General features: G+C 52.4%; 1 protein-coding gene across 3 annotated transcripts; it reads left to right on the forward strand.

The window, feature by feature from the left end:
• The first annotated feature begins 6 nt into the window (after positions 1-6).
• On the forward strand, positions 7-19,927 carry VEGFA (vascular endothelial growth factor A). 3 transcript variants are annotated; one of them, XM_026051169.1, is made up of 8 exons: positions 7-106; positions 6,285-6,336; positions 11,270-11,466; positions 13,214-13,290; positions 13,695-13,727; positions 15,937-16,008; positions 17,156-17,287; positions 19,606-19,924. In XM_026051169.1, the coding sequence occupies exons 1-8, from the start codon at positions 41-43 to the stop codon at positions 19,625-19,627; spliced, it is 651 nt and encodes a 216-aa protein (XP_025906954.1). In that variant the 5' UTR covers positions 7-40; the 3' UTR covers positions 19,628-19,924. The 3 variants fall into 3 exon arrangements, with proteins under 3 accessions (XP_025906954.1, XP_025906956.1, XP_025906957.1); XM_026051171.1 differs by lacking the exon at positions 15,937-16,008; XM_026051172.1 differs by lacking the exon at positions 17,156-17,287 and having other exon boundaries at positions 24-106; positions 19,606-19,927.
• Positions 19,928-23,440: the final 3,513 nt, after the last annotated feature.

The following is a 23,440-nucleotide window of genomic DNA, read 5'->3' on the forward strand; positions in this document are numbered from 1 at the left end:
GAGCGCGGCGGGCCCCGCGCCGCGGCGAGCGCCCGCAACCATGAACTTTCTGCTCACTTGGATCCACTGGGGGCTGGCGGCGCTGCTCTATCTGCACAGCGCGGAGGTAAGCGCCGCGGCGGCCGCTTTTGTGCCGGGCCGGGAGGCGCGGCGGGCGACGGAAAAAGAAAGGACTTCTCCCCTCCCTCCATTTCTTTCTCCCCCCCCTTTTTTTTTTTTTTTATTTTAATTATTTTTTTTTCGCGACCCCCGCCCACCACCTGCTCGGTGGGGTTCCCCCTCTGCTGCCCATTGTGCTGGCACCGAGGAGCGTGGGTGGGTGCCCGCAGCATGCCCACACGTGTGTGTCTCTCTCTATATAGATAGATGCATATATATATATATATATACATGTATGTACGTGGGTATGTATGTAGCACGTATATCCACACGTATCCAGCGTGCTGGCGGAGGGAGAAGTGCTCCCCGCGGCGCCTCACAGCCCCCCCGCGAGGAGCCGCGTGGGCCCCGCGCGCAATGGGGCTCCCCGCGCGAGTCCCGCCGGGCCGGAGCCAGAGCCAGAGCCGGAACCGGGGCCGGTACCGGTGTCGGTACCGGGCGCGGGCCGGGGCGCTGCGGGCGGCGCGGGGCAGGCAGCGCGCCTCGCTTCTTGCATCAGCCTCTGCCGCCGTCCTCGGCTCTCCTGACATTGCAAAAGGGTGTTTCGGCGGTATTTGCCTTGCGTCCCGGCTCGGGTTCGTGCTGCCGAGTGGAGTTCAAAATACCGAGCTGGAAAAACAAATAGAGATCAAAGAGGACAAAATGGATCCTGAATTTCTTCCAGATTGATTTTTTTTTTTTTTTCAAAATGCATATCTCCTGCCCCGAGATTACAAAACCCCTCATTTTTCTCTTCTCTTGCTACTCGGTCACTTTTACTTTTACCTCATTGTCATTCCTGACTGATTAGAAACCAACTCTTTCTCCTTTTCTTTCTTTCTTCTTCGTTCCTTTTTTTGTTTGTTTTAAGAGGAAAAAAATAGCTTTTTATACAAACCTGTCCTATAAGTCTTTCTGTTTCCAAAATAATCGAGAGGGCTGTGTTGCCAAGAGATATTAAGGGGTTTAGTCAGAGTGTCCACGTGAAAGTGGCAGTGTTTGCTAGGCGGACATGGATTATGTTTTAAAGGCTATAACAGGTTAGTTTTCTTCTGCCATTTCTCCTCAGCACTTGGGAACAATGTTGGCTAGCTCATCTCTGGGAATCATAAAAATAAATGCCGTTTRCAAAGTGATGGGTTATGCACGTTGTCTGTTCAGCCCTGATGCTGGAAGGTAACCCCCCAACTGGGAGCCCTTTCGGCGGTCCCCGAAGTCCTGCAGGCGCCGCACGCTTTGTTTCTAGCCTGTTATATCTCTACTTTCTGTAGTGACAGGCGTGCGTTAGGCTGTGCTCGGTGGGAGCCGCCGCTCGGCTCTCGTTATTGCGCGCGTCACGAGGAGGTCTGTGCAGCCCGGGTGCCAGAGCTGCTTTATGGGACAGTTACTTCCGCTCTCGAAGAGTTTTTCACCGTCACCTAAAACGGGCTTTCTTTGCCTCACAGCGCCTGAGTAAACTCCTGAGCACAATAGAGTCAGTTCCCTGCCTGTGGGTTAGAGGCTCTGTATCCGTGTCTAGTGGTAATAGCCGTCAACCCTCCCCTTGCTCCTTCTCCCCTCCCCTTCCTGGGATGAATCTCTGGATCAGGTAGTGTGCAGGTTTGTCTGTCCTCATGAGTTGTGTGCGTAAAAGCCTCGTGCTGCATCTCCCTCTAGGCAGGAGGATGGTGCTGATAGGAGGAAAAAGAAAGAAAGAAAGAAAGAAAATAACGGTGGGAAAAAGTAGAAAAAATTTGGTGAGGATAGGGGGAAACGTGAGCATGAATCCGAGAGCTTGCTAGATGTTCAGATAGTTGGGACATGCGGGCCATATAAGTGCTCAGAMAGATAGATTGTAGGCTCTGTCCTTCAGTTCTGTCCTTATTTGTCCGTTGGCCGCCTGGGCACCACGGTGATGGGAACGTTAGAAATACCAGCAGATCTCACGTAGGCAGCTTGGCGATGGCTGTGGGCATGGCAAGAAAGCATGACTCTTCACGTTGGGAGTAGGGCTTTGTGCTTTGATGATAATATTTATCTGCGCTGTTAATCAGGCTGTCATGCTGAATAAAACCTATCTAGCTAGCCAGGCACGTTGGGGAGAATTAAATAAAAGCCCTGGCAGAGGCTGAGTTGGGAAAGCAGGGTCCAGYGCGTACTGCTTTCCTACAGGTGAGGGAGCAGAGCCGCCGGAATCGCTGCGCTCCGCTGGGGAGGGCACTGGGCATGTCTCGCTGCTGAGGGAGCTGTTACGGTTGCTCCTGCATGAGGCCAGGACAGTGCAAAGTTGTGTCCTGATCTGGGCTGGGGAGCGCTTGGTGCCACAGGTGTCTGCCCCCACTTGTGGCCGTAGACGTGTTGGGTAGGACAGGAGGAAAGGCGGCTTCACGGTGCCCTTGTCTGTGGTGTGTGGGTGTGTAAGTCCTTACTCCTGTAGGATCAGGGAGACTGGGGCTGTCGTTCCCCTCCAGGCCCCTCTTTCCTAGGGAAGGAGCAGTGGGCGGTCACCTCCAATCGTCCTTTGTTTGAGGGTCTCGGCTGCAGCTCGGTGGCAGGTTACCCCGACACGGGTCTGGGCACTGTTCTGCCTCTGAAAGGCGCCGGGACCTGACTACACCAGCTGTATTGCCACAGGGAAGAGGCAGCGATCAGACACGGAGGGAGGCAGCGCGAGCCTGTGACTGGACTGCTAATGATCACACACCCACCGGGCTCGCTGCTGCGTTGGGAATGTCTCCGCGCCAGGCCATGCCGGGAAGCACCAGACGCTGCCTCCCGAGCCCCTCAGCGGACGGCACGCAGCGGGTCACCTTCCCTGAGCGGCTGCTCGCCCTTGCTCCGAGGACACGCTGGGAGCAGAGCAGAGGGCGGCTGTGCTGCCGCCTCGGAGGGGCTCCGCGGTTCCCCAGATCGGCCCTGGGTCAGCGGCGCCTCTGCTGCGCTGGCGGCTCGCGGGATTACCAACCGCTGCCTCCGTGTACAATGGGACRGAGGGCAGGGAGTCCCCCCCGCCCCCTAAGTAGAAACCGCTGAGAAGAATTTCTAGCGCCTAACACGAAAAGTGCCTTAACTCCTGTCCCAGAGTCCCTCTCCGAGTGGATGGATTGTTTGTTCCAGTCCTAAACAGTTACAAAGCTCTTTTAATGAGGCTGCACAGATTAGGGGGAGGGGAAGGGCCTGAAAGAGTACTGGTGGTATTGGTGAGGGGGGTGATGGTTGTGGAGGAATGACTCGATTAACCTTTTCTCTCCCTCCAGAGAATAACTTGCTTCATACTGGAACTGAGGGAGAAGGGAAGGTGCAGACACACGGACAGGGGGAGGCCGTTTGATTTGTTAGGGAAAGTTTTGCCCCGCTTCAGCAGGTGCATTTGCTTTGGCCTCCAAATATCACAGAAAGAAGCTTCCCCTTGTTTAGCCCCATTCCCAGCATCATTTGCTCCTGTTATCAGCTCCAGGGTTGCTTCCACACCTCTGGGGAGTGCTGAAAATCTATAGAAAAGAAAATGTGTTACAGAGCTGTTAAGTAACTCCAAAAGCAATCAGAGGAGAGGATAACCTTCAGGCTTCCATGGAAGGGCCTGCTGGGCCTGCTTGTCCTCCGGAAAGCTTTTGGTTTCCTCTTATCCTGTATGATCTGTAGCAGCTTGGTCTAAAGTGAGGCAAAATCTCCCACCCCACCYGCTGTTCTGCTGAGCAGTCTATGAGGGCACGAGCCACAGGTAAAAGCCATTGCCAAAAGGCCAGAGAAGCTTCTCAGTATAGTAGGTGACACCATCTTACTGGTAGCTCTGGGTTTTGTGGTGAGAAGTCCCCTTGAGTGCTCAGAAATGGCATGCAGTGGTCAGTCATGGGGAACCCAGCCCCCTTGCTCACCCTACTCCTGCCAAGCCCTAAGTGTCCTTCCTCATGGGGTGGAATTGCAGCCTGGGGGTAGGTGAGCTCTGGGAGAGAATTCAGGATCTCGTTCCAGGTACATTGGGGCAGGGACAGGTGCTGGCCAGGTGGCGGGGAGCAGTGAAAGTGTGTGGCTTACATCTGCTTTCTGATGCCTGCCCACCCTGTGTGGGGAGGTAGGGGACCTGGCAGCAGAAGGCTGGGCAGCCTCACGTGCAGAATGGGCAGCGTACCCTGGAGATGTGTCTGAGCTGATTTTGCTCAGTCCATGCCGGGCAATCAGTGTGTGAAGCACAAATCCCTCTGCGGAAGGCCTTGGGGACATTAGGGCTTGCATAGGATTATTTGCCTAGTAATTCTATTCCTTTTGCTATGACACAAATTGGGGCTTTTCTGACCTGATGCAGTTCTCTTTTGACTCACAGATCTTGGGACACTGAATGGCTTTGCAAGGCCACCCCAATCTAAGYTGTCTCCATTTTGTTTGTGCTGTTTCAGTGATCTTCACCACACCTCAGGAACAAAACTGTTCCTAAGAACCTGCTTTTTAGACTGTTATCAGAGCACTTTAGCCCTGTGGTTGGGCACAGGGCCCTTCCTTCCCAGGGAAGAAAGAGATCCATGGATGGAGTGGCTCGAGCCTGGTCAGGTGTGTTATGGCCAGGTAGTGAAGGACTCAGCCAAACTGTGGAGCAAGGAGCTGAGTTGAGAGAGCCTTAGATGAAGGGAAGCACTCCCAGATACAAAGGAATGGCTRGGAGAGGGGCTCCTGTGCCTTAGACGACTCTCTTTTTGACTCCTTTTAAAAGTAGACACTTTTAAAAGGTGCTTGGGAGGTGGTACTGACCCTGTGTGCAGGGCTGCGTAGAAGACTGTAGGTAGCAGGTTCTTGTTGTGAGCTAGAGGTGGACTTTGCCTGCCTAATTCAGTTATGTTTCTGCCTGGAGTTACAACTGTGCGATCAGGGGCTTTTTCTGAGCCTAAATACAGTGCCTTGCTGATAAAACAATATGTTGTGTGCATGTTTCGTGCCTATTTTTAGACCTCTGCTGAAATGCAGCCGTGCCTGGGGTGTGTGGTGTCACTCAGGTGGCGATATACATTGCACAAGTGAGGAGTGTGGGGCATTCTCTGCTTTTGGCCGGATCTGAACAGCAGGGGGAAACCTGACTTGCCTGGAAAGTTAAGTCAGAGCTAGAASCCTCATGTTGAGCAGGACTGGAGTTGTTACATGTGGGGTTGGAAAGTCTTGCTCAGTAAAGCGTTCTGACATGTCTCCATCCTGGGCTGGGGGTGGGTTACCTATTTCCAGTGCTCCTCGCTTCAGCTGCTTGCAAGTGTCCCAAGGACAGCGGGGATGAGCGCAGCGCTCACCCCAGCACGCTTGGGGACTGCTCTTTCGTGCTCATAAAGTAGGTGGGAGCCCTTGGGAAGGTCTGCGCCATGGAGTGGCTGTGGACCAGGCCCTTTACGCGCGCAGCTCCATCCGTGCCAAGGGGACAGGAGTGAAACCAGGCGCCATTCCATGGATTTGCTGGCCAAAAAAAAAAAAAGTAGTGCAGTAGCAGTTAACCACTCTGACGCGGGGCCAGATATCGACACCTCTGCGGCCACCGCGGCTCAGTGAGAGCCGTGTGTGACATTGAGAGAGGAGCGATGCCCTTTGGAGCCCGAGAGCCTGCCTGCCTCCCGCTCCTGCGCGGATTCCCCCGGCGCTGGGGACAGGGAGGCTGTGGGGGAAGCAGGGGCTGCGGGCTGCTTTAAAGGCAGTGCCCGGCTCAGCCAGCCAGGCAGGCCCCTTTTGGAAATACCTTCCGCAGCTCGCCTTGGAGCGTCAGCGCGGGCAAATCTCCTGGCGTATTTGTCATGTCAGCGTGAGAAGGTCACCAATGTTATTTTTCTCCTCCAGTCCCCCCCACCCCGGCCCTGAACTGCTCTCTCGTTTTTGACCTTAATCGTGCAAAACTGCCTTCGGAGGGGACGCGTTTCCCCCTCCGTGGGCTCGGGCTGCCCTCACGCTCTGGGGCACAGGGGCGCTGTGGGGGGGTCACCACGCCGCCCCTAGACCCGCTTCTCCGMGTGCTCTGGCCGCAGCACCGTTTTTATTTCAGGGAAATAAAACGGGAAGGGAAGGGGCAGACAAAAGGTGCCTGTGTGCCCGGCTGGGCCGGGAGGGAGGCCGGGGGGACGGGCCGGGGTCGGGGCGGGGAGCGGAGCTCGGGCAGCGGGTGCTGCCGCCGCGCTCTGACCGACTTTCCGTTCTCTCTGCAGTTGTCGAAGGCTGCTCCTGCCCTGGGGGATGGGGAGCGGAAACCCAACGAAGGTAAGCGCCGGGGGGCGGCSGGGGGGGCTCGGCGGGCGGGGAGGTGGCCCCGGGGCCGGCGGGAGCCAACACTGCCCCCCCCCGGGGCGACGGCGCGGGGGGTGCCGCCATGGGGGCCCTGGCGGCGGCGGCGCAGTGGGGCGGCACAGCCCGCCGTGGGGCCGGGCCCAGCCCTCCGTGGGGTGGCCCGGCCCGCCGCGCCTTTCCCACAGCGCGGCGCGGCTGCGTGCGTGCGCCCGTGCACGCACACACTCCGCCACGCGCGCGCACTCCTATAAATCTATCCGTGTGTGTGTATATATATATACACATATATGCGAACACACAAAGAGCCATGTAGCCGCAGTTTCCCAGGGATTCGCCACAGTGCCGTGCGGAAGGAGCTGGCCACCGCTGCAGGCGGCTTCTCTTGCCCCTCGTGGCGCCCGCACCCGAGCTGCGGACAGGRCTGATCCCCGAACAAAGGGGGAAGCTGCTCCCCGGGACTGCGGGGGCTCGGGGGAGGGAAAACGGGAAAGAAAGGGGAGAAAGAGGGAGAAAATAAAAAGGGAGCAGCAGCTCCAGCAGGCTAGGCTRGTGTTCCAGCATCGCCCCTCCCGACATCCCCCCCAGCGGGGCAGGACGCCCTTGCTGAGCAGAGCCGGGCTCAAAACAGGCACCATGTAACCCCGGCTCCAGCGAGGCGCTCCGGCGGGCCCGGGGCCGGCAGCGGGCTCTAAGAGGCCTGTGCAGCGCTGGGTCCYGATATCGCGGCAGCGCTGGTGCAGCCGTTGCCATTTTGTGCATCTCCGGCCGCCCAGGGCCCTGGCGGTACCCCACATGCTGCGGGGTCTGCCCGGTGCTGCCCCACGTGCTGCGGCCGCTCCGCTTTCCCTCCACGGTTCCTCCTTCCAAAGAGGGGTAGAGGCGCTGTGGGGTTGTTAGCCCTCATGCCGAGGCAACCTTGGGCTGCCTGAACGTGAACTGCCCGCGTTTCTCCCACACCTCACAATGGAGCAGTCCCCTCACTCACCGCCTTTGTGCATCTCCCGAGGGGGACCTGGTGGCTGTGACCTCCCAAGTTATTCCAGCTGGAGGTCAGCAGAGGGCTCCAGCAGTGTGGGCCCAGATTGGCCTTTTTTTCTTTTTTTTTTTGATCTTTTTTTCTTTTTTTTTTTTTTTGGTTGCGCTCTATTCTCTATTTCCAGTTTCTGTAACTTTATGGGTAGGACAGGCTGCTTTTGCGTTGCCAGAGGTTTGTGGCTGGCAGTGCTGGTGGTCGGTGTCCATTTTGCATGGGCATCCATTTGTGATGTGCTGGCGGGCTGCCGTGCGTTGCGCTTGACCCTTGCTCCTGCTGAAGTCAACGGAGGAAGGTTCAGTGACTCCGGAGGGATCAAGATGGAGCCTGCTGTGAGGCTTATTTTGGTAACCAGTCTCTCTGCTGTTGGTATAAAAGAGGTAGTATACTCATCGGGGCCGTTTTTTTGTGGCCAGCCACCCTCCTGGGGACAGGAACGGTTGGACAGAATGTAATTCCCTATCACGAGAAGGCTGCAGGGATGGGGGAAATGTGAGTGGTGGGACTTAAGTGCTCTGGCCTGGGTGCTATTCCTGGTTCTGCAATGCAAATACATCTGTGAGGTAGAAATCAGGACTCTTGGCATTACTTGGCTGTACTTCTGGCCTGCTGTATGACCTTGGAGAGTCTCCCTCTGTGCCTCAGTTTCTACTCTGTAAAGAGGGGACAATGACATGCCCCTTTTCCACAAGGACGGTTCTGCAGCTCCCTCTACTAAAGCTGTTATGGATTTGAGGGTTTGTTAAGAGGTGATTTTTTTTGTCTATGGCCAGTTAATTGCTCTGATGGATTTTCATTTGGGAAGGACTTACTCTTCTTAGAGACTCAAGCAATTTTAGCTTGAGCCCCTASCCTTTTGCTCTGAGAGAGCCTTGCACATGTTTTGTGGCATGGGAAGTTGTAGAGGAGTCAGACAAACACTCTTTGTTTGCTTCACGAGAAAAGATTTTCTGGTATAAATAAAGGAAACCACCAGCTCTTGTGGCTGCACTCTTATTTTTAAAAGAACAGTGTGTCTGTATTGCTGCTAAGCCATTGATGGGGAGGGAGGCAGAATGATCACAGCCTTGCTCCTTCTCTAGTCTAGCTTGTTTCCACTCGGCTGTTCCAAATTTGGACTAGGTCCTGTCTGCTGTGGCTATGCCTGCCCTGAAGAGTTAATGTGGGTCCTGACTGGGTTTTAACCTTACTTCCCCCTCCATTCACAAAGAAGAGCCTCTGATTCAAATCTGGAGGTGTTTTACAGGTGAGGGACGTGGGTTAAACCTGGGATTAAGTTTTAACAAGGGGCTGAGGSCTCACGGAAGGGAACAGGCCAAGTGGTGCAAGTCCTTCAATGACCTTCCCGTATTTCGCTGTGAGAGACAGGCAAGCTCTTCCCTGCCCAACACCACCAATGGGAAGGAGGCATAGGCTGAATCAGCCCGGCAAAGTGTGGGATAAGACTCCAGATATCCAGGTGTAAATGTGGATACGGTAGCAGGGGCAGGGCTCTGCTGTGGGAATGACTGTTCCTCAGTCACGCGCTCGGGTCTGGGCACCAATTGTGCAAATTGACTGTGGGGCACTGACACTAGTGCCTGTGCTAAATGCTCTGTGCCCGGTGAAATCAAGGCAAGGAGGTTTCATGGAGCCTGGATGAAGAATCCCCTTTTCCTTTTCAGAGGCTGATTCAGACTTTGGAAAATCATCATACATTAAGTAAAGGCAAAAACTCCCGGATTCTTTATGGGAAGCATTTGGTCATGTCATTTCTCCCAGATCTCAAGTATAGTGATCAGAGCACAGCCACAGAAATAAAAACTCTGAAAAAGAATTGCATGAGCTGCTTTGTGGTCAGTCTGTAGTCCAGATTCACTGCTATAATCCAGCTGCTCATGCAGAGCAAACCCTCGAATCACTTTCATTTCAGCTTTTTCCTCAGTTTCTGCCTCTTTATGCCCCAGACTAATTCAGGGAGTAGCCTTTGATTTGCAGAGGTAACAGTTGCTTTCCCTCCCTCTTCCCCTCCTTCCTTCCCTTTCCCGTGGTTCCAGGAGCATTATTTTCCAGAACTGTGCCTTTCTTGCCAGGGCGCCCAGCTCCTTCCCAATGGCACGGTGCTGATCCGTGGCTGTCACTGTGACTGCGGAGTTTCCCACACGTGAAACTGTTCAGCTTGCTGGAACAGAGGCAGTAACTGAGGTCGCTCCGAAAGGGAGCAGGAGGAAGGCGGCAGCGCAGACAAGGCAGAAGAGACGTGGCTTGCTGCACTTCGGCCAGGAGGGAAGGGACAAGGACCAGAGCCATGCTGTCCTTTGCATTAGGAATCCCAACAAGAAGTCCATGCCTGCTGGGCTGTATTTCCCTTTCACAAGCCACTTTCTCTSTTAATAGCTGCTCCCGCTCTCTGACACTTCAGCCTCCCTGGATGGGAGCTCCTCCCCTCCTGGATGTGCAGCGCTGTGGCACTGTCAGCTCTGCGTGACCTAGAATTAACTTTCAACAATTAACTGCGGGCCGTGAGCTCCGAGCCCTGCAGATTTTGCATTTTTCGTGGCAAAGTAACCTTTATGCCAGTTTGTCACAAGTTCAGGGCACTCCAGAAACGCTTACCAGAGCCCATTTTTTTCCATGATGCAAGCAGTTTGTGCTTATCACACCGAGTTATCAACCTCGGTGCTATAGGACTCGGCATGCTGTACAGGTGGATCATTACAATGCCTAACAGCACGGGGCAGGCACTGTCTCTTGGTGCGTGCACTTGTCATCTCCTCCATTCGAGACATCTTCCTCGCCTGTATGCTGGTGGAGCTAGGAGGCCTCGCGAGCTCTAGGTACTCGCTGTTTGCAGAGCTGTCCCAGCAGCTGCATTTTGTGCGTGTGTACTTATCTGTGCTATCTCTCATCTCTTTAAATCTCTCCAACCCTTGACCAAGCAGCAAGATGAAGCTTTGGCAAGAGACTGGGAAACATTGAGAAATGCTTGTGAAATCAGCGCAGGTCGCAAGCACTTGGTGTTTGCTCCATTCGGAGGGAAGGCAGGGAATAAAGGCAGATCCACCCTGTTCCCCCTCCCACACTGCCTCATTGTGGTTCAGGAGTCAACTCTGTGTGGTCTAGTGAATCTCAGGGGTGCTGTGGGCTTGCTTTGAATCTTTCCGTAGGTGGCTTGATTCCTTGCTCTGGGAAACTGGTCAGTGCAGAGGGAGGAAGGCTGTGACTTGTAATAGGMGCTRTGTTGGTTCTGAAGGTGACATGTTRAGGTGGGTAATTGCATGGGGAGAAGGGGTAGCTGAGGCGGACGTGAAGACATGGATTCGTTGTTCAGAACCGTCTGGTTGCTCTCAGGAGAGCCTCCGTGCTGAGCTCCATGGAAAGGTTGCTTCTGTCTCAAGTTTATGCTCCTGCCTTCTAAAACCCCCTTGGTCAGCAAGTGGCTGTTTGGAAAGGGGGCGAAAGACCAACCAGTGAAGGATCTTAATCTAGAGCCCAAGTTGTGTGCAGCAGCCTCGGGTGCTTTTTGTCTGAGCTAATATGCTTAGTGGCAGCATGTGTGAGAGCTTGGGGGATGGCAGGGGAAGGGATCTGGGGAGGAGCAGCTACGGTGCTCCTGGTGTCAGGGAGGGTCAGTCCACATAGTGAGACTGTCTTGCCCGTGTCTTCTCTGCCATGAGGCAGCAGTAGGAGGAGATTGTCTCCTCTAGCTCACCTGATTTCTCTATGTTTGTATGTGTGTGTGGAGAGCAGAGACAAAGGACGTAGGCCTACAAGACTGTTGGTGAAGAGCATAGGGTAGATGTGTTGCAACTGTCTTGTTCTTTTTAAGGGGTGAACCACTGGGTGTTCTGAGTTGAGTTGCCATTAACTTCTCTCCTCCGTTCCTCCTTGTAGTTATCAAATTCCTGGAAGTCTACGAACGCAGCTTCTGCAGGACAATTGAGACCCTGGTGGACATTTTCCAGGAGTACCCCGATGAGGTGGAGTACATATTCAAGCCATCCTGTGTGCCTCTGATGAGATGTGCAGGTTGCTGCGGCGATGAGGGCCTAGAGTGTGTCCCTGTGGATGTGTACAACGTCACGATGGAGGTGAGGGCCCACCTTGCAAGCTGCCATGCCAGGGTAGAGGGTGCAAGTCGGCCAACGTGACCCCTCCCATGTCCCAGCTCCAGCTCATCCAGAGGAAGAGCATCCTGTCCTGGAAGGTGGAGACCTTGGAGAGTGTCAGATCAGAAGGAATCACCCCTTCCTTCTCTTTCCATCCTTGCGCCCAGTGTTATACTGCACAGGCTTGAGAAATGAGCTGCTTTTCCTCCCTGTTCAAGGCTAAGAGGGGAATCCATTTGTCAGCGATTGGCCCTACTAGCAGCAAAATACGGAAGCTGGAAGCATGCAGAGGGACATTTCTGAGTGTAGAGAGGCATTTGTGATGTTGTTATCTCTTAAGACGCCCATGAAGAGCCTTTTCAGGTTCTTCCTCCACCTTAGCCCAGCTCCTGGTCCACACAGCTGTTGCTGTCAAGGCAGCTGACCAGTGTGAAAGGGAAGAGCCTGTCAGTGCCCTCCTTCCCGGAGGGCATGTGAGGTCAGCCTGTACCAGCAGAGCCGGGGATTGGGRTCATTAGCTGCATTGGCACAGCAGGGGTGGAAAGGGGCTCTAAGAAACATGCTGTGGCAGTGTCAAGTGTAAAAGGCTTTCTGCCTCTGGGCATCTTCCTCCTTTGTTTGGAGGCTGCTGAATTCATTTCTTGGAAGGGACAGAGACTGGCTGTGAAGGCAAAGTCTGGGTGCATTAGGAAGATGCAAACTGCCCTTGGAGAGCTTTGTCACTGCCCTTCTCTGCCAGCCTGGATCCTGGCTTATATCCACAGTGCTGCTGATGCTCCTAACCCCTAGCCTATAGACCCTTCCTTCTCCTAATCTCTCCCTCTGCCTCTTGAATGGCAACTCTAAATGTTGTCATCACTTTGTGTTATAGACAGGAGACATGCAGGACTGTGTGACTACCAGCAAGCTGTTTCCACCTGTGACCTAAGTCATGTTTAATCTCTCTGGCAGAGAACCTGTCTGTTTGTTTCCATGGTTCCCCATAACGTTTTTCCATTTGCAGGCTGCAGTCCGGGCCCGGCCCTACCAGTAACGTGTAGCTAAGGATGRTTTTCTTCCTACCATTCTTGGCTGATTTATGGTTGTTGGCTAAAGCTAGTGGTCCCACCAGGTTCTGGGTTGAAAGGGTGTGGTGACACATGTCCTACCATGCATAACTGCCAATGTGACTCCCTTGGAGGCAACAAGGGCTTGGGGTCTAGGCAAATGTTTGGCTCTGCAGTGTGTTTTAAGTGTAGAGCACCAGGATTATCTGGAATGTCACTGAGAAAGTGAGATGTCAGCCAGGGCCAGAGTGGTGGTTTAGGGAGACCATACAGGACATGGAGCCTTTGCTTTGGAATTTTGCTTTAGACTGAAGCATGCCTCTTATCTGGGAGCCCCTTGGAGACTCTGTTGCTGTATCTCTGCTCCCGACCAGGGACGGTCCAGCGAGAACCTCGCTGTGGTGTAATGCCTGCTCCTGTGTCCTTCTCCACAGTAGTCCATCCCTTCTGGTGCATTGCATGTATGAGCAAACGGAGCCTTAGCACAAGCCTGGTGCTGCTGCTTGTTTGTGATCAAAGGCCTTCCCTGCCTGGGAGATGGGGGTGACAAAGCCAGCTCAAACTCTGCCTGCTCTTTCCAGGAGTACATGGGGTGCAAATGTCCTGCTGTTCAGCAGACTCTTTTGGAGCTGTGAATGTAAATAGTAAATAGGTAGTGACCCTTTTTGTTTCCTTTCTTCCAGATCATGAGAATTAAACCCCATCAGAGTCAGCACATATCGCATATGAGCTTCTTACAGCACAGTAAATGTGACTGCAGGTGAGATTGGAACAGCAGTAGTTGCACTTGCAATAAACTTACCCTGAGTCTTTCCTTTCTCCTGCCATTGGGTTGGGATTGTTGTCCAGAGGCTTCTGCGCTCTCCTGAGCTGGTTTCCAGTGGGATGGCGGAGCCTGGGGGAAGAAGTCCATGGCTGGTGAGGTCCCCCATCTCCAGATACTGTGGGTGGACAGTGCTAGCTTACAACCTGGGGACTGTTGGCACTACCTGCCAGGAAGGTGCAGTGGGAGAAGAGATGATTTTGAGAAATATCACTTGACCTCTGCCATGGGCATCCTGCCATAGCAGCTGGGCACGGGCTTGTGGGAACCAGGGATAATGCTGGGACTGTGCTTGGTAAGCTCTCTTCTAATAAAGCTTTTTTTTCTCTTTTCCCCCACAGACCAAAGAAAGATGTCAAAAATAAACAAGAAAAGTAAGTGGCAAACTTTTCTTCCTTTCTCTTTTGGTGGTTGGTTGGTGTTTCCTCTCTCCACTGCCCCTTGCCCATTTCTTTGATTGGTTGGAGATACTCACTTTGAGAAGGTGTTTTTGGAGATGGCCTTTGTTAGTGCATGGGGCGACACTCTGAATCCGTTCCAGGTGGGCACAGAAACCCAGATCTGACGGTCCTTCCTTCATACCCCAGACCTGGAGCTTGCATGACCCACGACCATGGCAGTCATTCCTAATGCTTTACCCCGAGTCAGGGAAGTCCCGTCGTGTGTGTCCTACCAGAATGGATTCAAGGTGCAGCCCCCACTCTCCCTTCCCTCTTCCTGGGGTGTTTCTGGTTACTGCAAATCGCTGCCTTTCTTTATTATTAATTTTTTCTTGCTGCTTGAGTGAGAACTTGCTGGCTTCTGTCACAGCAGCTTGGGTAGGAGYTCTGCTGGCTACAGGGAAAGGTGGCAATAGAGGCCTGGTGGAGGCAGGGCTGATGCCATGCACGGTGTGACACTGTTGTTGGCTGGGTGGGGGCCTGGGATGGCAGAAAGGGAAGTGGGTGTCCCGCCGGGGTCTTGGTGGAGGCTTTTATGAGAGTKTTTTCAAGCTCATGGATTTGCTTTGGTGACCTGAAGGAGGTTAAGGACAACCTTCCCTTTCCTTCCTCCTCAAAATAAAAAGGTTGTGAAAAGTAGATAAAAAAAAAAGCTCTCGTCCTGCAGTAGTTGCAGGAACGATCACAAAAYGTGGAACAACGTGGAAAAAAGAGTGGCCTCCCTGGGCGAGGGGGCCAGCTGGACTGCGCAGGGCTGGAATAGCAGCTCTGCCATGTAGAGGTGCGGAGTTGGAGAGAAAAGGGGTGAACATTGGCTGAAGCAGACAGAGAGAGCAAGCRGGAGAGTGAGAGAGACCTTCTTTCACCCTTCTCCTGGTGGTTGTGTGTTTCTAGCCGCCTTCCAGCCTCTCCTCCTGCCCCTGGAAGTCTGCTCAGGGTTGCCCTGGGCTGCGTGCGGCCGTCGCTGCTCTGTGTGCGGGGCCGTGCCGGGACCGGGCGGTCTGTGTGGCTCTGTGGTTTGAAGGTGTGCGAGAGCTGGGTCTGTGTGAACTCTGGCGAGGATGGGGTGTGGGTGAAGCAGCCAGCCCCGACCGTGTGGCACGTCCCTCTCCTCTTCTAACAGTACCTTGCCTGCTCTCTGCTGGCTCTGCACGCCCCGGGAAGGCGGGAAGGGATGGGAGGGACTGGGCTGCTTTGGTTTGTGCTGGATGGAAAGTCTTCTTGCCTTGGTGCCCCTCTCCTCCGCTCAGGTGGGTTCCCCCACTCGCAACTACCTGGTAACCCCTACAGCTAGGGCCAGAGGCTGGGAGGGAGCCGATGCTCAAACACTAAGCCAGTGAAAAGGCTTGGACTGGGCCTAAGCAGCGCCCCTAAGGTGCTGTCCTTTCTGTGCCGCTGTATGTCCCGCCCTTTCCGTAGGTGGGCTGTGCCAGGGAAGCGGGGAGGCAGAGCAGGGCAGGAGGGAGTCTCTGCTGGCTGCCGCGTGCTGGGGCTCGCTCGTCTGCCAGGCTCTCAGCGGGCAGTAGAGCTCAGTGCTCAGCYTAGCGGCCTGCACGGCCCGGCCCTYGCGCAGGGTAGCTAGAGGACAGCGAGGTCTCCCGGGGTCCTGGGAGCTCCGGGCAGGAGGCGGGTGGGCGAGCAGAGCCTTCAGGCGAGGTAGCCCCCRCACAGCACCATTGTGGAGAGCAGGGCTCCCCCGGGGTCCCTTCGCTCCCATCCGAGGCAGGAGCAACGCCACGGCCCCTGGAGCGCGGCTGCCGCTGCTCCGGCTGGGACTGGGCGCCGCTGCGCCTCTGAGCAGCTCCCCTCCGGAGCAGGGCGAGAGCCCCCGTGAAGCGGTGTGTGTCTGTGCCTGCCGCCTGCGCCCGTGTGACGTGCTGCTTCCGCGAGCCCCCTGTCCCCGCGCCCCTCTGCCCGCGCGGGGCGGCCAGGCCCGGCTGTGGCGCGGGCGGCCGCGCGGGGCCCAGAGCCGCGGCCGCGAGGCCTGCCCGCCGCCCCGGCCTTCCCCCTCCCAGCAAGGCACCTGGCTGTATTTTTTTTTTTCTCTTCTTCCTTGCGTTTTCTTCCGTTTTCTCTCTTTCTCTCCCTTTCTTTCCTTCTCTCTCTCTTTCTGTTTTTTTTTTTTTTTTTTTTTTTCTTCCAGAAAATCAAAGCGAGGAAAGGGGAAGGGTCAAAAGAGAAAGCGCAAGAAAGGCCGGTACAAACCACCCAGCTTGTACGTTTGTGTCCTCTGCTTGTAGACTCTCTTCCCTCCCTCTCCCCAAACCAATCCGCCTGCTTGCCGCTCACTCGAAATCTCACCCTCGCCTCCTCCGTCACTGGTGGGCTGCAGATCCTGCAGGGGCAGCGCTGGTGGTGGCACTAAGGGACGCTCAGGGAAGGTGGCTCTGGCTTGCTTGGCTCTCTCTAATGGTCAGTGGCGAGCACTTCCCCAGGAGCACGGGCGGGTGGGCGAGTGCTCTGCACCCCTTYTGCCTTCGTTCCGTTTGCAGCTCTGTCCTGCGCTCCCCTCGCACTGCTCTTGTGCCCTGGTTGCTGTGACGGCTGGTGACAGGCTGGTGTCTGCCGTGCATGTGTGTGCGTGCGTGTGCGTGCACGCGTGTGCGTGCGTGCCTGGTGGAGACACGAGTGGAGAGGAGAGGCGGGATGGTGGGAACCCGGAGAGGGATGCTGGGGAGGCYGCGGGGCACTCGCTCTCTCTTTCTCTTTCTCTGCTGGACTTGGTGGCTTCTCTCTATCTCGCTCGCTCTGTCTCTGTCTTTCTCGCTCTGTCTCTCTCACGGTAGTTCACAGAATTCTGCATTGCAAATTCCCGGCCCTTCYGTAGGAAGCTCCTAGGTGGCAAGGTGGGGATGAGGAGTACGGCAAGGAGGGCAGTGCAGGCTGCGAGGGAAAGCACGTGATGCAGGAGCCCAGCTGCTTTCCAGGGGAGGAGAGCCCCTGTGGCTTTAACTCTCCTAGCCACTGGCCGCTTTCTACTGGAATAGCTCACTTCAGAGAAGGCCTTTCATTTTCATTGACGCATCAATAGCCAGTTGGGACCTCTCACCTTCCTCTCCTTGCTTTCCCCTTCCTCTTCCCTTTGGCCTGTGCCGACTGGATCCAATGCAGCATTTGTGAATACTGTGCAGAGAGCCTGTGTTCTTTCTCTTTACGCTAATGCAAGGGGTTGCTGTCCCGAAGAGGTCCTGGGACTGCCACGGAGCTGCTGGGAAGCCTGTCAGCCCGTGACACTCCAGCGGGCAGCATGGGGGCTGCGGGAGGGGGCAAGGGGATTGCTTTGATGTTTAGGGTGTTGCATGTGTATTTTCTTTCTGCTGAAGCGCTGTAGCTTAGACATCTTTCCTTTTGCCTTTTTGCAGTCACTGTGAGCCTTGCTCAGAAAGGAGAAAGCACTTGTTTGTACAAGATCCCCAGACCTGTAAATGTTCCTGCAAATTCACAGACTCACGTTGCAAGTCGAGGCAGCTTGAGTTAAACGAGCGCACTTGCAGGTTTGTGTCCTGAAGGATGAAAGAGAAACACACAAAGAGAAAGAGAAAGAGAAAAGAGAGAGAGAAAGAGAAAGTGGGGGGAGCTTGCTTCCTGCTGACTTCTGGCACCAGTGCTCTGTGATCACTGCTTTCCTCTGTCCTACCTGGGCCAGAGGGCAGAGGGATTAACTGAGATGAGGACAGAGTTTCCCTGTGTCAAATGGTGGCTGTGCGTTTCTGATGTGCTGTCAGGACTTGGATGGGGATGGCTCCCAGGGACAGAGTGTTTGTACCTGAGGTATCCTTTCCCCTAGAACATGATGAAAGGTTCACACGGATGTGGTAGCTGGGGAAGGGTCTGTAGCCCCCTGTACATTACCTGTGTGCAGCTCTGARGGTGCTGTTGGACAAGGCCAAATCCTTCCCAGCTGACTAGGATTTGAGCATCCCTTTCTATCACGCCTCTTTTTATGCAGCTTGAGAGCACTCTGCTGCATGCAGAGTGAGGGGAGCCAGGCCAGGAGCCTACTGCAAGGCTGTCCTCACATTCTCTTTTGYCTCTATTCCTAAAGCCAGGGAGAGGATCCTGTCCTCTTGCACTGTGCTCAAAACTTCCTGCATGCCTTGGCCAGAGTTGTGGTTTGAAGGGCTATAATATGGGCTGCAGTGGGATTCAGACTGTCTCGAGATGGAGGCAGGCAGAGGTCTCTATTATTTCAGTTGTGGGAGAGATGCAAAGACACTGTGTCTGTTCAGAGGTCCGTGCTATGCATGTGTTGTCTGAGTGCTGCCTGTCACACGCCTTCTAGGGCATGGACATGTGCAGGAACTGAGATTCCTGATTGACACCTGGGTGCTTTGGTGAACTCGTTAGAGTCTTTTGACTCACACCAGCTATGTGTGCATCTCTTAACGTGTGATCATCCTACCTATGCATAGAGAGAGACACAGAGATGGGATTGCTAACAAGTGTCCTTGGCTGTGACTCTGAACTTGGGCCCCATTCACAGATATCTAGGAGCTTCTTCCTGTCAAGGGGATATTACAGTGGCAGTGGTTGAGTGAGAAAAGGGAGAGAGATCCAGGGCCAACTTTGGCTGCATCCTGAAGGAAGAGGCATCCATTTGCCTGCCTGGATTTGGCTGGGTGACTAAGACTTCTACAATGAGCAGGTACTTTCATTAGGTGCAACAGTGCCTGTACCAAAACCTTGGCCTTTGGCACTGCCAGAGCTTTGAAAACTGCTCTGTGTACAGAGGAATTCTCTCAGAWGTTGTAACTTGAGTGGGAAGGTAAAGTAGAGAAGCCAGAATAGAGCAGCTTTTAGATTTATAATTCTCCCAGCAATCATAGTTCCTGAAGAGCAAGACCAGATTTARCCTTGACCGTTTCCCCCTGCTCCTGTACCCTGTCCCCAGAATAGCTGGAAATTATCTCTACAAAGATGAGAAATGCTGCCAAAATGCAGAACAAACAAACAAAAACAGAAACCAACACCCCAAAGTATTAATGGTGGCTCAAGTATTTTACGAGTTTCCCATGCCAGTCTCTCCCCTCTGGGCATTATAGGAGGTTTCCAAAGCTGCTGTGTTGGCCAAGAGGATAGGAAAGAGACGTGGTGGGAGCAGGTAACTTACCTGTTCCTGGTTATAAATGTGGTTAAGGTGACGATCCCCCTGCTCCTTTTCCTTGTAGAGTTTGAATTAGACACTACAGGGAAGGGCAAGTTCTCATTTCTCCTACTGCTTCTGTGAGCTGCTGCTGTTCTTTGGCGCTAACTCCTGCTCTTGGCAGCCAGTGGAATGAGAGGCACTTTCTTTTCACACTGTTGCCTGCATGAGACCTTGTTGTCTGCGCTGCTTCCAACCCAAACAGGGGACTAGGCGCAGAGTTGAGGGCGTGTGCCTTTCTGCATGCATTGCTCTGCCTTGCTTTGCTGTGTCTGTCTGTATGTGTGTGTGTGCATGTGTGTGCGCATCTGTCTGTGATGTGAGAGGGTGCATAAAGACACTCAGCACACTCGGTATATGGGGAAGGTGGTGATTTCTGCTCCTAAATTTACCCCGTACCAGTATCTCCCAGTCTGGGTGGGTTTGGGGGAGTGGAATTCATCTAGCCGTGGGTTAAGATTCTCAGCTGTTTTGCCCCATCTGCACAGCACCTTATCCCACCAGTGACATCACGCCATGTCTTTAACACCATGTATTCTTAAACACATCAGCCACCTCCCTTCCTTCCCTTCCCTATCATATTTGCCTCCCCTTTTGCCCTCTAATCACAAACATTAACCTCTCCTTTCTTTTTTTTTTTTCATTTCCCACCCTTCTCCTCTCTGGCAGATGTGAAAAACCGAGACGGTGAGCAGCCGAAAAGAAGGGGGAACAGCCCTGTTTCTGGAGCCTGATTTCTCGCCTGGACAGAAAACAAAACAAAACAAAACACTAATCCAAATGAACCCTAAAAATGAAGGATCGGTAGAGCACAGCACTTTCAGTACGGACGATGGACTCCGGAAGGAACATTCCCCAAGGCACCCGCCGCACAGAATTCACCTTTGGGTTTTGAACTGTTTTATTTTATTTTTCTTTTCATGCTGCTAAATAACAGAGCCAGGAAGACTATAGGGGTGTATTTGATGGGTTTTCCCATACATACATATATATGTGTGTATACATGCATATACATATATATATATGTATATATATTTTAACCACATCTATATATACATATATGTATATCTTAACCACAAACACACACACACACACATATATATATATAATATATATATATATACTGATTATTTTTTTTAACATTGCTAATGTTATTGGTGTCTTCACTGGATAATACTCGACTGCTGTGGACACAAGCGGGCTACTTGGGGCATAAGAAACAAGCTAAGACTGGACTTAAGTAGAAGCGCTGGGTGTAAACTTCTTAACTCTTAACTGACTTGTGCGGCCTCCGCTGTTTCTCTGTAGAGTGTGCTGTTCCACAAACCACCTTCTCCTTGCCTGGGACAGGGAGGAGAGGTGACCGAGAGGATGGGCAGGGAGTTCCAAAGAGAGGCATCCTAGGGTGCGATGGGTCAAAGGCCAAGGAAATGGCCGTCTGCGTCATCAAGGATTCCTCCTCCCCTCTCTTCCCCCAACTTTCGCCCTTATCGTCTCACAACCTGCCTGCCTTGCTGGGACATGGGATGTCAGTGTACATTTTTGCGTTGACTCTCTTCGCTGTAGAACCTTTGCCAGAGAGACGTGCTGGTTATTTAAGGATGGTGGGCAGCTGATGCGCACTAACTTTCCATTCAAGGAAGTATCACAGGAGTCTAGATTTCCCGCCCTTGGTGGCTGCAAAAGGACGCGAGGCCTACAGTGTGCTGAAGCAAGAATGGGGACCGGTGCATAGCCACACAGTTGTTCAGCACTGTCTGCTTTCTTCATGCACAGAGCTGCCACTCAAGAGCATCCAAGATGCTTACAGAACATTTCTGGAAAGGGATATTAATCAAAAGTATATACACAGTTGGGGTGTGTGTGTGTATGTGAATGTGTGCATTTGTTTCTGTGTGTACGTATGTTTGTGTTTTTCTCTCTCTTTTATACATATATATATATATATTTGCTTATATATATATATGTATAAAATACATATATATGTGTGCCAGGATTGAAGTGGGGGGAGAAGGAAGCAATTTTTGCTGCCTACAGTTTTGCGTGCCCAGTGTGAATGACCCTTTAGAAAGTCAGCTTTTTTTTCTTGACGTTCTGTAAATACCAGGCCCCTTGGGCTGGGGAATCGAATGTGAAGGCAGGTGGAATCCCCTAAGTTGTGTCTGAAAATCTTGGCTGTGTGTGTATCTGCAATATACCCTGTGGTGTATGTGAAACCCACCTTGTGCACGCGCGCACGCACACACACACACCCCCCGAAAGCGTGTTTGTACATCTATGTGGATATATATAATCTAGTTCTGTGATTAAAATTATTAATAATAATAATAATCATCAAAAAGGTACTCGGTCTGTGTCAGAATGCTGCCAAACATCATCTGCAACTGAATTTTCAACGCTTGATAATGTACAACACGGAAATCTTCCAGAAAGACAAGACAGTCTCAAAACAGACTCACAGCAAGTGACTACTAACCACTAGGAACTCCCCATCCGACCGATGGCTTTCAGAAGGAGAAGAAACACACGGGTGGGTGCTTGCATCTGCAATGTATCATACTCATGCTGCATCATGCGCAAGACAGAGGCTTCCGATGGGGGGGAGGGAAGAGAAAGTGTTTTATATACTTATTTAATATCCCTTTTTAAATTAGAAATTAAACAGATAATTTAATTAAAGAGTAGGGATTTTTCAGTATTCTTTGTTAATATTTAATTTCAACTATTTATAAGCCGTACCTCCTTTTATTTTCTTTTATTTCCTTTTATTTCTTTTTTTTTTTTTTTTTTATTTGTACTGGTTGTGTAAAGATTTTAACTTCCCTGTTGTTCTGTCCCATCTCTCCCCAATTGTTGGCAGAGTCAGTAGCATGTTATGGGCAGTTATTTAATTAATTTCTCTAACACCTACCCCTACACATTCCTATTGAGACGAGGGTTAGATATACATCTACATACTATATATATATTTGGCTATGTGTTTGTATATATATATATATGTTTATGTATATGTGTGATTCGGATTAAATAGACGCTACGATTTTTTTATATATGTAAAAAGAAGAGACAGGAAAAATAGAAAATTCTACATCTTGAATCTCTCTCCTTTTTAATTTTAATATTTGTTATCATTTTATTTATTGGTGCTACTGTTTATCTGTAATAATTGCGGGGAAAAAAGATATTAACACTACATATTGTGTCTAGTGAATTTTTTCAAGATATTCCTTAGTACATATTTATTTTTAAACAAAGAAATTACAGATATATCTTAAAAAAACGACGACGACGACGACAAACACTTTTTTTGTATTAAAGAATTTAATTCTGACTTTGATTTCCTTTGCCTTCTCCTTCTGCCTTGCATCCTGGTTTTCTTCCTTAGTGTGACAGGCCCTCCAGCATTGCCTCTGGAGGCTGCAGGGCACAAGCAGCCTGCCAGTTGGACGCCTGGATTTGGGCCCAGTGCCTCCAAAAGTATGTAGGTACCTAAAGCCCTTTTAGATCAGAGGGAGTTAGGCACCAAAATACTTTTGTGGGACTCAGCCCAAGTTCCCAGCGCCGTGAGGAAAGGGTGGTTTGATGGGTGTGAATGAGGGGGCAGGACTTAGGGGTTCCTTTCCAGCCCCTGATGCAACGTGGTGACCATCCCAACACTGCGTCTGTCTCGTCAGGAGCTTGAGCCCTGTCGTGCTGGGCGCTGTACAGACATGAGTAGAGGGGATCTCAGTGGAACTTACAATCCAAGATGAGAAGTGACACCCCCGAGCCTCCTCTGCCCTGGGAATGGACTTTGTGTTTGCTGTTGGAGTCGTGTGRAACCTGCTGCTGGTGATGGCTCAGCAAGACCACACTGTCCTGGATGAAGAACTCCTAAACTCTTACCATGCTTGCAAGGGATCTTGATACCTTTGCATGTTCTGTGATGGGCTTTGCAGTCCTTGGAAGGAAAGGCTCTTTACAGCCCTGTTGTTTCCTCAGCCCTCATCAACCGTGGAGGTGAGTGAATGACATGTTGCCCATCCTCTGGTTTTGCTGGAGAGGAGCTCACCGTAAGGCTCCTGGATGTCTCGGAGGCAACTTGCTTGGGATGATGGAAACTGCTGCTTTCAAGGCTGCCTCAATCCTGCGTTTGTCAAGATAAAGCATCTGGCTTTTATTGAAAGTTGATTTAGGCAACTTAGCAGGAACATCCACAGTRCTTCTGCAAAGGACAGAGGTCGGAATAAAGAAGATAAGTATTTGAGGAGGCTCTTTTGTCCAGTAAAATCTTGCAGAGTCCAGCAGTGAAGTGAGGAGGTGAGCAGGCTGCCCATGGATGCCTGRGGTGAGGAGCCCAAGGAGTGGCTTGCTTTGCATCTGCATCATAGGCTTTCGGCTTGTGAGGATCTACGAGCTGTTTCATATGTGGCTGTGGAAGGAAATAAAGCGGGCAGGCCTGATGTCATGAGACTTATGCTGGCTATACAGGATCTTGGAAATGTTTMTAAGTCGGCAAACTGGG

The sequence above is a fragment of the Nothoprocta perdicaria genome, unplaced genomic scaffold (genome assembly GCF_003342845.1).
Source record: "Nothoprocta perdicaria isolate Ctin4 unplaced genomic scaffold, notPer1 scaffold_73, whole genome shotgun sequence".
In the NCBI taxonomy this organism is placed as follows: Eukaryota; Metazoa; Chordata; class Aves; order Tinamiformes; family Tinamidae; genus Nothoprocta; species Nothoprocta perdicaria.